Here is a 14,009-nt window from a genome sequence, read left to right as displayed (position 1 = left end):
GGGAGGGCTATGGCGATGACAGTACATAATCCCTTCCATGGAAGAGCTTAGAGTCACAGAAAAGCAATGGTCAAACTTGTCGGAGATAAGGAGAACTGCTAAAAACATTATAATATCTTGTGGTGGGTGCACCTGAAGGACTATGGTAGAAGGTGAGTTGAGCAGGGAAATGGGTGGGAGGGACAAGTATTCATTTGGCCTAAGTGTATTCACATTCTCCAAAGCTCCCTCTGCTGGACACCAGACCATCACCGCGACAGCCATTTGTATGTGGTTGCCTCCATGTGCTGTGACTCAGCTGGAGATGTGATGGGGTACCTACCACAGGATTAAGGCTCTCCTCTTGTGCAAAGTCCACAATTTTCCTGTTTGTTTCTGGTTGAAAATCTTTCATCTGCGATTCTTTGCTTTTTGCAAATAGGACAAACTTTTGGCTACTTGGCTCACTAAATCACTCAGCCTTCTGAGCAGCCCTCAGCTTGGAGATGAGCTGTGTGAATTACAGGGATCCTTGGAGTTTTCACAGGGGAGAAGCCACACAGGGTAAAGGTAAAGGTCCAGAGGGAATGAATGCAATTCTAATATGACCGTACCTGGTGCAGGGAGCAAGAGATGGAAGGGAATACAGGCAAGTAGGGGAAGGTGGAGAAACTCTTAACCTCAATCTCTAATTTTTGGAATAAGGTTTCCCATGTGTCTTGTGCTTTGTGGTTTCAAAAGACTTTTGCATTTACTATTTACCATTAAGGTGTATTTGTCATCTTTCATAGATCAAGAATCTACCCACCCAAGGTCACGTAGCTGGGAAGTGGCAACACAAACACAAGTTTTTGGAGTCATAGCCTTTACTCTTCTCTTTAGTTCAGCATCAATGAGGGGACCTGGCGTGTTCATTTCATTTATGTTAACATTTAAAAGTTGGGTTTAGGTTGTGAGTATTCTGAAATAGGGTGACTTGGGGCCCCGGTGACTAGTCAGAACTGTGCCACTGGTGTGTTGTCAGCTGTGCCCAAGCTGTCAGAACATGTTAGGGGTGGGACAGACGTAGGAGGGTTTTTTTTTTCTGTCTACTTGGCCAGTAGGACTCCCATGTTATATCTGGGCTTCCTCATGGGGCTGGGCTGAGCTTTCTGGAAGGTTCCATGTAGAAGTGTCAGGCTGCCCAGGGAATGCTGATCCCTGGAGACAAAGACTCCAATCCAGAAGGCTCCTTGAAGTTTCATGTGTTCTGCATTCTGGCTCTGGGCATGTCCTTCTAGATGTCTCATCAACAGCTGTTTCTTTCTCAGGACTACACTTATTTAGCTGCTGTAAAAACACTTGTATTCACAAAGGCCTGGGCTAAGGACCACCAGCATCTCCATTTCCAAATCCACAGTCCGTGTGGACGGTGCAATGCGATTAATATCTCATCATACACTTTGCTCGGCTCTGGCCCATCACTGGTCTTCTTTTCCGTACATGTCCCCCAGGCCAGTGCACCAGGAGCTTGCCGTAAGAGAAGGTCATCGCCGTGGAAGGTGCCTCGTCAGAGGGAGCTCAGTCCAGGGGGGTGGACTGACTTTAGATTTTCAATTCTGTTTATGTTTGCCTGGTTTTATTTGACATTTTCTCACATGGCATGACCAGAAATAGAATTTAGCATGACCTATACTTTTTAAAAACATAAATGATTTTAAAAAATTGAATAGAAGGAAATGCAACTTTTTTAGAAAAATGTTCCAAAAAGATGGCAATATCAATGCAGAAAAATGCCCCCATCCCCCCTTTTTTTCCCTTTGATGAAAGGACTAAGGTAGGTTTTGGACAAGTGAGAAGGAAAAAAGGAATCTAGGTTTTGGTTTACTTTTATGGAATTGATTTTTAAAAAGTGGTTCTGCCCAATTAAACTGGCTTTTATTATACTTGTGTTACTTTTCTGAGCAAAGCAAATACATGTCAAAGTGACTGAAGCACAGGTGTGCCTGCATGTCAGCCTTGAAAAGACAGTTTTGAGAGTATTTTTCAAGTGAGTTTGAGAGCAAGAAGCAAAGAAGTAAGAGGTTAATGGCTTTGAAAAGGCTTATGGGTACCACTTAGAGAAAAGTGGATCAGTGCAGTTTTTCTTTTCATCTGCCAGTGGATATCTTGGACTTTTGACATCTTTGTCTTTCTTTTCCATCTTACAAACTCCAAGGTGGCCAAATACAGTATATGGCATTGCCCACACGAGTGGTTTGGGTGGGTGGTAGGCAGGGGGATTGATGCAGTAGCCTAAGCTCTTCGTGAGGAAGAGAACGAAAACAGTAGCTGATTTTTCTACCTAGTGGCCAGATGACTTTTGTATCCACAGATGTATTTGATTTGAGACCCCATGTGCCCCTGGCATGCTAGTAGCAAACATCCCTTACTAAAGAGTATAGCATTCTTCGAAGAGGATGACTGATAAATATAAAAATTCAAAGATTAGCCAGTCCCTCTTTCCTCCCACTTTTTGAAAAAAATAAAAAATAAACTCATATTTGAGGCATAGTGGAAAGAGTCTGCCCCATACAAACTGGATAATGTTGCACAAACCCTAAGTCTTAGGTTTCCCTATTTGCAACATGGGGTATAATATCTGAGGATTGTTGGTGAATTAAAGGAAATGATTTGTTCATTATTCGTTCAATGGTACTTATTTCATAGTAGGGTCCAGATACTGCACAATTTACTGGGAATTAAAGGGTTTCCAGTAGTGTATAGAAAGCAATTACTATAGTGCATGGCTCAAACAGATGCTTAGTAAATTTTTCTGAAAACATTTTTAATGGAGAATTTTCTCATGTCCAAAAATAGAGAGATCAACACATTAAACTCCCCTGTACCCATCACTCAGCTTCAAGAGTTATCAATCCCTGACCATCTCGCACAATCAGCGTCATCCCACCCCACCTCACCCTCCTTGTTATTTTAAAGTGAATTTCAAATATGGCATCATTTTATCCATACAGTTTTAGTTTATGTTTCCAAAAAAGTGAGGAATTTTTAAAGAGCATAATTGTAATACCATAGCTCATTGAAAAAAATAATTTTTTAATGTTATCAGTATTGCATTGGTGTTCCAATGTTTCTGATTTTTATATCTTATTTTAAGCATTTAGCTCCTTAGAATCGGGATCCATACAAAGCCCACACATTGACTCTACTTGATATGTCTCTTACTTGATCCACGTCATTTGTCTTATATGGTTTCTCGCAGTCTGGATTTTGCTGATTGCATCCTTACAGTGTCATTGAATGTGTTTTTTTTTTGTGTTTTTTTTTTCCTGAAATTCCTATTGCAGCTGTAGAGGCTAGATTAATTTCAGGTCTGGTTGTTTTTGCTCTTGTTGGGAATGCTGGGATACTGCAGAATTGTGTACGAGGTCTAAGTTTGTGAACTTGTTGCAATGATGTTGCTAAAGTTTTTTGATATCAGAGGGATTATTCATTATGAATTTGTACCAACTGGACAAACAGTTAACCAAGTTTACTATTTGGAAGTGCTGGAAAGGCTGCATGAAAAAGGTAAATGACCTGAACTTTTTGCCAACAATTCATGGCTCTTGTATCACGACAATGCACCAGCTCACACGGCACTGTCTGGGAGGGAGTTTTTAGCCAGGAAACAAATAACTGTATTGGAACACCTCCCTACTCACCTGATCTGGCCCCCAATGACTTCTTTCTTTACCAGAAGATAAAGGAAATATTGAAAGAAAGACATTTTGATGACATTCAGGACATCAAAGGTAATAACGGCGACAGCTCTGATGGCCATTCCAGAAAAAGAGTTCTAAAACTGCTTTGAAGGGTGGACTGGGCCCAAGCATCAGTGCATAGCTTCCCAAGGGGAGTACTTCGAAGGTGACCATAGTGATATTCAGTAATGAGGTATGTAACAAATTTTCTAGGACGAGTTCACGAACTTAATTGTCTGACCTCATACATACACCCTCTCCCCCCACTTAACTAATATACCCTAGAAATTGCTCCATCACATATATATGAGCAGATGGATCATAGTGTATTCAGCTAATTCCCTGTTGATGGATATTTGGGTTATTTCTAGTTATGCAAATGTTTTCATTTTTTGCCTGTCTCTCTTTGTGAGAGATTTCTAGAAGAGGGACCGCGGGGGGCAGGGTAAATGCCTAGGCTAGATTTTGCATCCCCACCTGCAATGTGCGAGAGTGACTGCTTCCCCACAGACTCGTTAATAGGGTATATATTCCAATTTTTGGATTTTTTCCAATTATGTAGATTAAATATAATACTTCAGCATAGTCTTAATGTGCATATATCTTACTATGTGCAAAGCAGAGCTTTTTCCCCTTTTTAAGGTTCATTTGTGTATTTTTCATGTGAACTGCCCGTTCATATCTCTTATCCACTTTTCTTTGTTGTTGTTGCCCCCTTTTTTCTCTATTTAAAGGTATTTGTATGTTAGATATATTAATTTTTTGTCTGTGATATAAGTGGCAAGTTATTTTTTCCTGTATTCTCTTTTTAATTCTACTTATGACATGTTTTTCCATACAAAAATTATTTTACTTTTATGTAATAAATGTTTTCTTTTGCTATTTTTTTCCCCTATATTTTGAGTCAGAATTTTGGATAGTTTTACCCATTTATAGAGGAATTGACTCATATTTTAATTTAGTATGTGTCTGGTTCACTCTATACATACATATCTATCTATCTCTCTCTATATATATATCTTCATATATAAATGTATATTTACTATTTGTAAATATCTAAATAATATATAAATGTGTACCTATATCTGTATAAATAAATAATATATAAATACATAAATAATAAATATACATAAACAGGTATAGATTACCTTTGAGCTAGTAACTGTTTTCTGACTGGGGTAAATGAGTGATAGTTAAATAAATGCTGGCCTGAATAAAGGAACCTTGGAAGTCATGGTGTTCAGGATCCACTTTTCTTTATGTCACTTGGAATGTGTGAGCCAGCGTGCTGTAGAGAGCAAGGGGGATGGCCCGAGGAGCTCTGGCTTGGGCCTCTGTGCTAACTCTTAATAGCTGCATGATACCCACTCATCTTTTCTGATCCTGCTTCCTCATCTGCAAACTTCCAGGATAGTAGAGAGGGGCAAGTCATATAAGGAAGGTTTGCATTGGCGAGGGACTGTCTGCAAGTGAGGGAGCCTTACTATAGTTTGTCAAGGCGGGAGCTCCTTCTTCCCTGCCCCTGTCACCTGCTGTGGGACTCACACAGCCCAGGAAACCGACACTATACTCTGGCCACTGTGATTTGGAGAAGCTCAGCTTGCCCTCGGAGCTGAAACATTTGATCTGATCCAGAGATGCATTCCTTTTCTCTCTTCCGAAAGCCCCACAACAAGAAACCCTTGGTTTTATGATGTGTGTTGCTTTTATGATTAGACTTCATGGAATGGAGGGACCTCATCATGGACTCTTTCACTGGCATGGAGTGAATAGAAATCAAGGAAGACAGAGGAGGAAAACTGATATTATGGGTGATAACAGTGTTCTTCACAGAAGTGACTACGAGTGGGAAATGAATTACATACCAAAGATTATGAGACCGCCTTATGCAGATAGTATCGTGAAAGCAGACACTGGCTTTCTATCACTGTGGCTTTTCAGGATAGCCAAGGAGATGAAAAATAAGCCACCAGAAGATAACATCCATTAAAGTCTTAATGTCAGCTTAGCTAAAACTCGCTCCTTGGAACCTTTTACTCCTGTACTTGCCATGAGCATAAGCCTGCTTTCAGAGAGCTGAAATTTCATAAACATTTGGACCAAGTCATGAGCTCTGCTTTAGGTCCTTCAAAGAAGATATCTAACTAAAAATAGAAAGCAGAGGCGGGAAAAAAATGAAGTCTTTTGGAGAGGTCATCAAATCTATTAAATGGTGCCTCAGGCGATTCTACGGTCTCTGGTTTCATGGGAGGACATTCTGTGTTGGTGTCTCGGGAACAAATGCTCACGTAGTGTTTATGACCGTAGGCTTCCTCCTGGGGTGGACGGCAGAAGGCTGTGTCCTCTGGTGTGTCCTTTCAGAGGAAGAATCTCATGTCTTTCCTACAGACTTAGCTTTCTATAAACATAAGGGGCAAGAAATTCCTTTCTGACATTGGTGCCTCCTCCAATGCTGTCACCATCTGCCCACTTTTGCAGAGTAGAACACATACCCTCCAGTAGCCTTTCCACTTCCTGTCCCTTCTTTTCAGTCCATCAGCAAGGACTGTCAATTCTGCTTTATTAACTTCCCTTGAATTGTACGCACCACTGCTGTATGAGTTTGGGTCCTCTCCCTTTCTCTCCCCTGTTTTATGGCTTCCCTGTCTCCTTGGCCTCCGCCTGTCCCCGCAGCAGCCTTCCACCCTGATGTCTGTGGGGTCTTTCTAAGTCACAGTCACAAATACACCCCTGTCCATTCACTGAGTGACACTGTCTTGTGGTCTTGCCTCCAGGAAAAGGGCAGACTCTTTAGACTGTTATCAGCAGACCCTCGAATAACATCATTTCATTCAATGTCATGTTGTTATAATGTTGATGAGATGCCATAGGAACTTGAGTCTGGTTTATATCAATGCAGCCTGTGGTAAAATTGGTTTTGCTATATGTAGTTTCATTTCATGTGACAGAAACTATTGACGATGTTAGGTGAGGACTTATGTATTCACGATGTGGCTTTTGTACACACTTTGGTGCCCGCTCTTGGGAATTTGCTTTTCCTTTGTTTTAACTGCACCATATGTTCTGTGGAAGCAGCATTGTATTTGATATTGGTCAAAATCTATTACCTTCTCTCTGAGAAATGGGCCTGGTACATACAGGTTAGTGTCAGGACTAAAAACAACTAGATGTGTTGGGCCGGTATAGACTTATGTGTCATAGACTGGGAGTGTGTGGGAGCGGGTCTGTGAGGGGAGGGAGGAGGTGGGAGAGGAGCAGGTTTGCGTCAGGAAATTGATAGTGCAATTAACTTAAGAAGCCTTTCCCAGTCAGTTTCTTCTCTTGTGGATGTATTTGAAACACCATCCCATGAAGTGTAATGATATCTTGAAGATACAGGGTACTTAAGGGCAGGGAGATAATTATATCCTCTCGATGGTCCACATCCCAAATAAGGAACAGGGCTTTCTCTTAAAGGAGGGGAACATTGGAGCCTAAGGGAAACCTACATCTTTTGTGAGAGCTGAGCTGAGCCCCAGTGATGTGTGGGTTGGGTGTGGGGTGCAGAGCAGAGGAGACAGCTGTTTCTGAGGGGGCATGACCGAGCCCCAGGGCAGGAGAGAGGAGCGACAAACTGGGCAGCAACTAGCCTATTACATCAGAACTGAGCATTCCCAGACGCGGGAGACTCCTGACTGAGACAGGAGATGCTTGTATTGTGTAAGTGATCCAAAGTGCATTGCTTTTTCGGAGGCTGAGATGTAAATTTTGGATGCTTAATAAATAGAGAAATAGGAATTAGTGTTCATAAAAATTATATGGTCCTCTTCTCTCTGCTGCAAAATGGATTTATCAACCCCAGACTTTGAAAAAAAAAATCTGTTTTGTTTTGATTTTCTTTTAGTCAAAATGTGTAGTGCTGTATTCCTTTTTAGTCCATTTCCTGCGTTTGCTTTTAACATGGCCCATCATCCTGGGCAGGGCAGATTAAAAATAAGCTTGGCCAGGCACATGGGTCAGTGCTAATGCCATCTTGTTTTCCTTCCAGGCGCAGCGTGAATGTCTTCGTCTCCCTTCCCAGCCAGCTCTCTGCCTCCTGTATCCACCATGGTGTTTGGTGAGTTTTTCCGTCGCCCCAGACAAGACGAGGAACTTGTCAACTTGAATGTGGGGGGCTTCAAGCAGTCTGTCGACCAAAGTACCCTCCTGCGGTTTCCTCACACCAGGCTCGGGAAGCTGCTCACCTGCCACTCGGAAGAGGCCATTCTGGAGCTGTGCGATGACTACAGCGTGGCCGACAGAGAGTACTATTTCGATCGGAACCCCTCCTTGTTCAGATATGTCCTGAATTTTTATTACACGGGGAAGCTGCATGTCATGGAAGAGCTGTGCGTGTTCTCCTTCTGCCAGGAGATCGAGTACTGGGGCATCAACGAGCTCTTCCTCGATTCCTGCTGCAGCAATCGCTACCAGGAGCGCAAGGAGGAGAACCACGAGAAGGAGTGGGACCAGAAGAGCAACGATGTGAGTACCGACTCCTCCTTTGAAGAGTCGTCCGTGTTTGAGAAGGAGCTGGAGAAGTTCGACAAGCTGCGCTTTGGTCAGCTCCGGAAGAAGATCTGGATTCGCATGGAAAACCCGGCCTACTGCCTGTCCGCCAAGCTTATCGCCATCTCTTCCCTGAGCGTGGTGCTGGCCTCCATTGTGGCTATGTGTGTCCACAGCATGCCGGAATCCAAGAACGAGCATGGAGACGCGGGTGGCCCTGTCCTGGAAGGTGTGGAGATCGCCTGCGTTGCTTGGTTCACCGGCGAGTTTGCCATCCGGCTGGTGGCTGCTCCCTGTCAAAAGAAATTCTGGAAACACCCTCTGAACATCATTGACTTTGTCTCCATCATTCCCTTCTATGCCACGTTGGCTGTCGACACCAAGGAGGAAGAGAGCGAGGACATTGAGAACGTGGGCAAGGTGGTCCAGGTCCTCAGGCTGATGAGGATTTTCCGAATTCTCAAGCTTGCCCGGCACTCAGTAGGACTTCGGTCTCTAGGTGCCACCCTGAGACACAGCTACCACGAAGTTGGGCTCCTGCTTCTCTTCCTGTCTGTGGGCATTTCCATCTTTTCTGTGCTCATCTATTCTGTGGAGAAAGATGACCACACGTCCAGCCTCACCAGCATCCCTACCTGCTGGTGGTGGGCCACCATCAGCATGACGACCGTGGGCTATGGAGACACCTACCCAGTCACCTTGGCCGGGAAGCTTATCGCCAGCACGTGCATCATCTGTGGCATCTTGGTGGTGGCCCTTCCCATCACCATTATCTTCAACAAGTTTTCCAAGTACTACCAGAAGCAAAAGGACATTGACGTGGACCAGTTCAGCGAGGACCCACCGGAGAAGTGTCACGAGCTACCTTACTTTAACATTAGGGACATTTATGCACAGCGGATGCACGCCTTCATTACCAGTCTGTCTTCTGTGGGGATTATGGGTGATCCTGATGGCACAGACGCCTCGAGCATCGAAGACGAGGATGTTTATCACATGGCCTCCTTGGAGAACGGCACAGCAAAATGAGCAAGGACGTGTGTGCCCATATCTTGTGTCCCTTCCCCGATGTTAGGTTAACACAGCTTTATAAACCTTAATGGGTTTGTTAAAATCATTTAATTCTCAGGGTGTACCTTTCAGCCATAGTTGGACATTCATTGCTCTGAAATGATAGAATTGTCTTTATTTTTCTCCGTGAGGTGAATGAAATGCCTTGTTCCAAAACTTATTTTTTACAAGAGAGAGTTGTGATACGATTTTGGAGAAAAAGGTAAATGGTATCGGGTGGGATTTGTTGCTACGGCTTATATCATCCTGTGTTTGTCATTTACTCACATTGAGCTAACTGTAAATTACTGACCAGTAGAAGCAAAGGCCCAGCTGACTGAGGACTACATGCATGTAAGATCCGCAAAATGAGACAATGCATGTAAATCCATGTTCATGTTCTAGACATGGAAATTAGGAGCCTAATAAACTGCCCAGTTCAGTACGGAGAATGTCTTGGCTGTATGTTTTTATGTCAAGTATAGGTACATATCGGCATGTTCAAAATTGGCTTGGAAGGGAAATGTTCTGTTTGGAACTTCTAGAGTCCTTTCTGTATGTGTTTGAATTTTGGATATACTTCAACAATGGCCTAGTTCTTTTGTTCAGTAGGCTCAGTGGTGGTTGCAGGTAGAAGGATCACGTTCATGATTAAACACACTGTCCAGAGTAAATTGACTAAACACATATGTGTTTAGCACATACATTGGCATATGGATGAATGGGCCCCTACAGATACGTTTCCAGTATATATGTATGTGTGTGTGCTGTATTTTATAATTTCTGCTGTGAAGATAAAACCTCATCACCTGAAAATTATGTGGGGCAGAGTGAACCAACACACTCACAGGCAGAGACACGTTCAGATAATGGCAGAAAGGAGCAATGTTGTACAAACACAGCTGTGATTCATTCTGGCCAGAGGAGTGAAACTTAAATCACTGAAAAAAGCTATGGCAGCAGCTATAAAATGAACCTACATTTAAAAATAGCCTTCGAGGCAGTAATGTCTATAGCTTATGCAGAAACCCCTCAGAACGAAAGAAGACATACATACTCATTTCCAGAGCAATGACAGAGCAATTTTAGCCCATGTGGAGAGAATTTAGCTAAAGTCTTAATTTTGGAGACATATGGTGACTCTAACTCATGCTGTCAGGCTGGTTTCTTTGCCTGAGATCTTTTGAATGGAAGAGCTATGTGGATTTATTGTCCAACTTTTTATGTTTGCAGATGCATTTCATTGAAAGTAAAACATTGTCTATAGGTTATCGGATGAAGGTAACTCTTACTCATCACTTAGTGTTGCCGTGACAAGCAGGGCAGGGTTTATAGTCACTTCTAAATGTAGAGGTTTATTGTGTGCATGTGTGTCGTCCTTTGCCTCTTAAAAAAAATCTTCCTTTTCCCCCAAATGCCTTTGATGTTGGCAGAAACATAGGTTTTTATTTTATTTTATTTTTAAGATTTTATTGGGGAAGGGGAACAGCACTTTATCAGGGAACAGTGTGTACTTCCAGGACGTTTTTTTCCAAGTCAAGTTGTTGTCCCTTCAATCTTAGTTGTGGAGGGTGCCGTTCAGCTTCAAGTTGTTGTCCTTTCAGTCTTAGTTGTGGAGGGTGCAGCTCAGCTCCAGGTCCAGTTGCTGTTGCTAGTTGCAGGGGGCACAGCCCACCATCCCTTGCGGGAGTCGAGGAATCGAACCGGCAACCTTGTCGTTGAGAGCCTGCGCTCCAACCAACTGAGCCATCTGGGAGGCAGCTCAGCTCAAGGTTCCGTGTTCAATCTTAGTTGCAGGGGGCGCTGCCCACCATCCCTTGTGGGACTCGAGGAGTTGAACCGGCAACCTTGTGGTTGAGAGCCCACTGGCCCATGTGGGAATCAAACTGGCAGCCTTCGGAGTTAGGAGCATGGAGCTCTAACCGCCTGAGCCACCGGGCCAGCCCCCAGAAACATAGTTTTGAAGCCTAGCAATAGAATTTGGGATCTGTTTTAATTAAAGATATCCCTATTAGTATTGAAGTAACTGAAGACTGCTTATGTAGTAACAGTAATACTAATAGTTATAGTAATAAACAGTAATGGTAGCAGTAAAGTAGTAATAACAGCAATAGCAATAATAATAATAAGCTACTACGTATGTAAGTGCTTTACCTACATAATCTCATTTATTCCTACAGCATCCTTAGGAGCAAGGGTTTAGTACTGCCTCCATTTTAAGACGAGGAAACACGTTCACAGGTAGAGTGGCTTCCCGAAGTTCATACAGTGAGGAATGGAGTTGGGCTGAGAACCTGGAGCCAGATTCCAGAGCCCATGCTTTGACCACTGCATCGCGCTGCCTCTGCTCTGCTGTGTTCGGGAGTGGATTTAAGGATGCATTGCGTCAAGACAGAGTTTATCTGAAGAGACAAAGAGCAACAAACTGTCAGACTTTGATTTTTCCAGTATGAGACTCAGAAGGGGAAAATGCTGGCTTGCGTACCTTTCCTCTCCTGACCCACAAAGCACACAAACTTGTTGACAGAGCAGAGTTTTCTAGAATGCCCTTGAAGCTGGAGCAGGCTCTGAGGTCCTTCCTTGATCCCGAGTGGCAGACCCAGTGTGAAAGCTGTGGTTCTACAAGAGTTCAGGAATGTCTCTCAGCTGGTGGGTTCTGAAGGAGAGTTTCCAAACCTAGGTCCTTCTGTGAGCCCTTCTGGTAGGAGCCCTATAGGAGTCATGTTTCTGCCTGGGTCGCATATTCATTCCTGGAGGTGGCTTGCCAGCACACTCCGCAGCATGTAGAGTGAGTGGTTGCCGTGGTTTCCCTCTGGGCTTGGCCAGCTGGAAATCCCTCCCCCAGAACCTTTGCACCTCAGCCCCTGCTGTGTATTATACTTCAGTCAGAATCTGTGCGGTGTCATTAGGCCTATATCCGCACAGAGCCCAGTGCCTTCTTGTGTTTATGTCTCTCTTAGCTTTCCCACAATCCATGTGGGTTGCCTATTTTCATTCCCTCTTGATGAGATGGTGCGTTCCTTCCTATGAGTATTAGTTTCCTGTTGTGACAAGTTATCACAAATTTGGTGGCTTAAAACAACAGAAATGTATTCTCTCACAGTTCTGGAGGCCAGAAGTTTGAACTGAGTCTCAGGGGCTAAAAATAAGATGTCAGCACAGCTAGTTCCTTCCAGAGGCTCTGCGGGGGAGAATCTGTTGGGTCCTCTTCCAGCTTCTGATGGTTGCCTGCATTCCATTGTTTGTGGATACGTCATTCTAATCTACTTTTACCTCTTCTGTGCGATACGCTTCTCTGCTTTACTCTTATAAGGACACTTGTGATTACGTTTTGGATAATCCAGGGTATTCTCCCCATGCCAAGACCCCCCAATTTAATCACATCTGCAGAGTCCCTTTTGTCATATAACGTAACACAGGTTTCAGGGATTAGGACCTGGGTATGATTGTGGGTTGATAGTCAGCCTACTGCACCCAAGTTCCACAGCTACTCAGGAGCCTTAATTTTAGTGGTGTGCTATAGTACAAATGCATCTTATTGGTTGGGGAAAAGGAACAGTGGATAAGAACATGGGTTTTGTTGTGGTAAACTTGAGTTGTAATGCTAACTTTGTCTGTGATCATAAATTCTTTAACCTCTTGAAGCCTCAGTCTTCTTATCTGTATATGGGTTGATAATGACCTTCTCACAGGGATAGTGTAAAGATTAAATTGGCTCATCTACATCAAGTGTCTGGGGCAGTGCCTGGGGGATAATATACACTCCACAGATGGCTTTCCACATGCTGTTATAATGCAGCCGTCCTTTTGGCTTATGTCAGGTGGGACCCAGCAGGACCAGCTATTTTTCTGTCTGATTGCAGTACATTGATAAAGTTAAACACGATTTGAGTGTCAAGACATTTACAGGGGTCAGCCACAGGTAATTTATGAAATATCATTGTGTGAAAAGACACCAATGCTACTTTAAAATTAAGAAGTATGAATCTAAACTAGAATCATGTTTAATGTTGCAATGGATTTAAAGACAGGAAAAAGCGCTGGAGCTGGAGTCAGAACACCTTGTTTGCATTCCAGATCTGTTTGTTTCTCTCTGAATGCACTTGGGGAAGCCATCTCCCCTCTCTCAGCCTCAGTGTCTTGATGTATGAAAAGGGAACAATAAGATCACGGTTGTGAGGATGTAAAAATGCTTCTACAAACACTTTATATTAATGAAGCTGTCATGAGGCCCTCCTTCCTTGATAAGAAAGACAGAAGAAGAAACTATATGTGTGACTCTGATTAATTTTATTGCATCATATATATATATATATATACATACATACATATGTATACATATATGTATATATCTAAATACACATACATATATGTGTATGTATATATATACTTAAGGGATGCTAACACTTCAGTCATCATTGCTCAAGCAGTAGTTTCGCCATAATCAGAAGTGTCTGGACGCTGATGGGAACCACTTTGAGCACCTCTTGTCATTGCAGAAGCCAAACGTGACTTGTACTCATCTTTCGTTATCGGTATATATTGAGTATTACAATTTTAATACAGTTTTCCTTTCTTAAAATGTGTATACATTTTTGGGCACCCTCTGTATGTATAAATTAATGAAGAGAACATTTGGTTCCTGCAGCATTGTGTAGCTTTATTTGAGCTCAGCTCTCCACCCCGATGAATCCTGCCAGCCCCCAATGTAAGTATACATTTTATGGAAAA

The 14,009-nt window shown here is 43.0% G+C and overlaps 1 protein-coding gene across 3 annotated transcripts in view; it reads left to right on the top strand.

The window, feature by feature from the left end:
• KCNS3 (potassium voltage-gated channel modifier subfamily S member 3) overlaps nucleotides 1-9,730 on the top strand; it is a 28,061-nt gene extending 18,331 nt beyond the window's left edge. For 2 of the 3 annotated variants that reach the window (XM_019753921.3, XM_074331722.2), the window contains one exon: nucleotides 7,729-9,730. In XM_019753921.3, the coding sequence (XP_019609480.1) occupies nucleotides 7,740-9,257 (1,518 nt within the window). In that variant the 5' untranslated portion in view covers nucleotides 7,729-7,739 and the 3' untranslated portion in view covers nucleotides 9,258-9,730. The remainder of the gene's footprint in view (nucleotides 1-7,728) is intronic. The other variant, XM_088796283.1, reaches the window with a different exon arrangement.
• Nucleotides 9,731-14,009: the final 4,279 nt, after the last annotated feature.

Source organism: Rhinolophus sinicus, chromosome 2, assembly GCF_057876585.1.
Source record: "Rhinolophus sinicus isolate RSI-liver-muscle chromosome 2, RSI-T2T, whole genome shotgun sequence".
NCBI classification, from domain to species: domain Eukaryota; kingdom Metazoa; phylum Chordata; class Mammalia; order Chiroptera; family Rhinolophidae; genus Rhinolophus; species Rhinolophus sinicus.
This window is presented reverse-complemented; position numbering and strand designations above follow the sequence as displayed.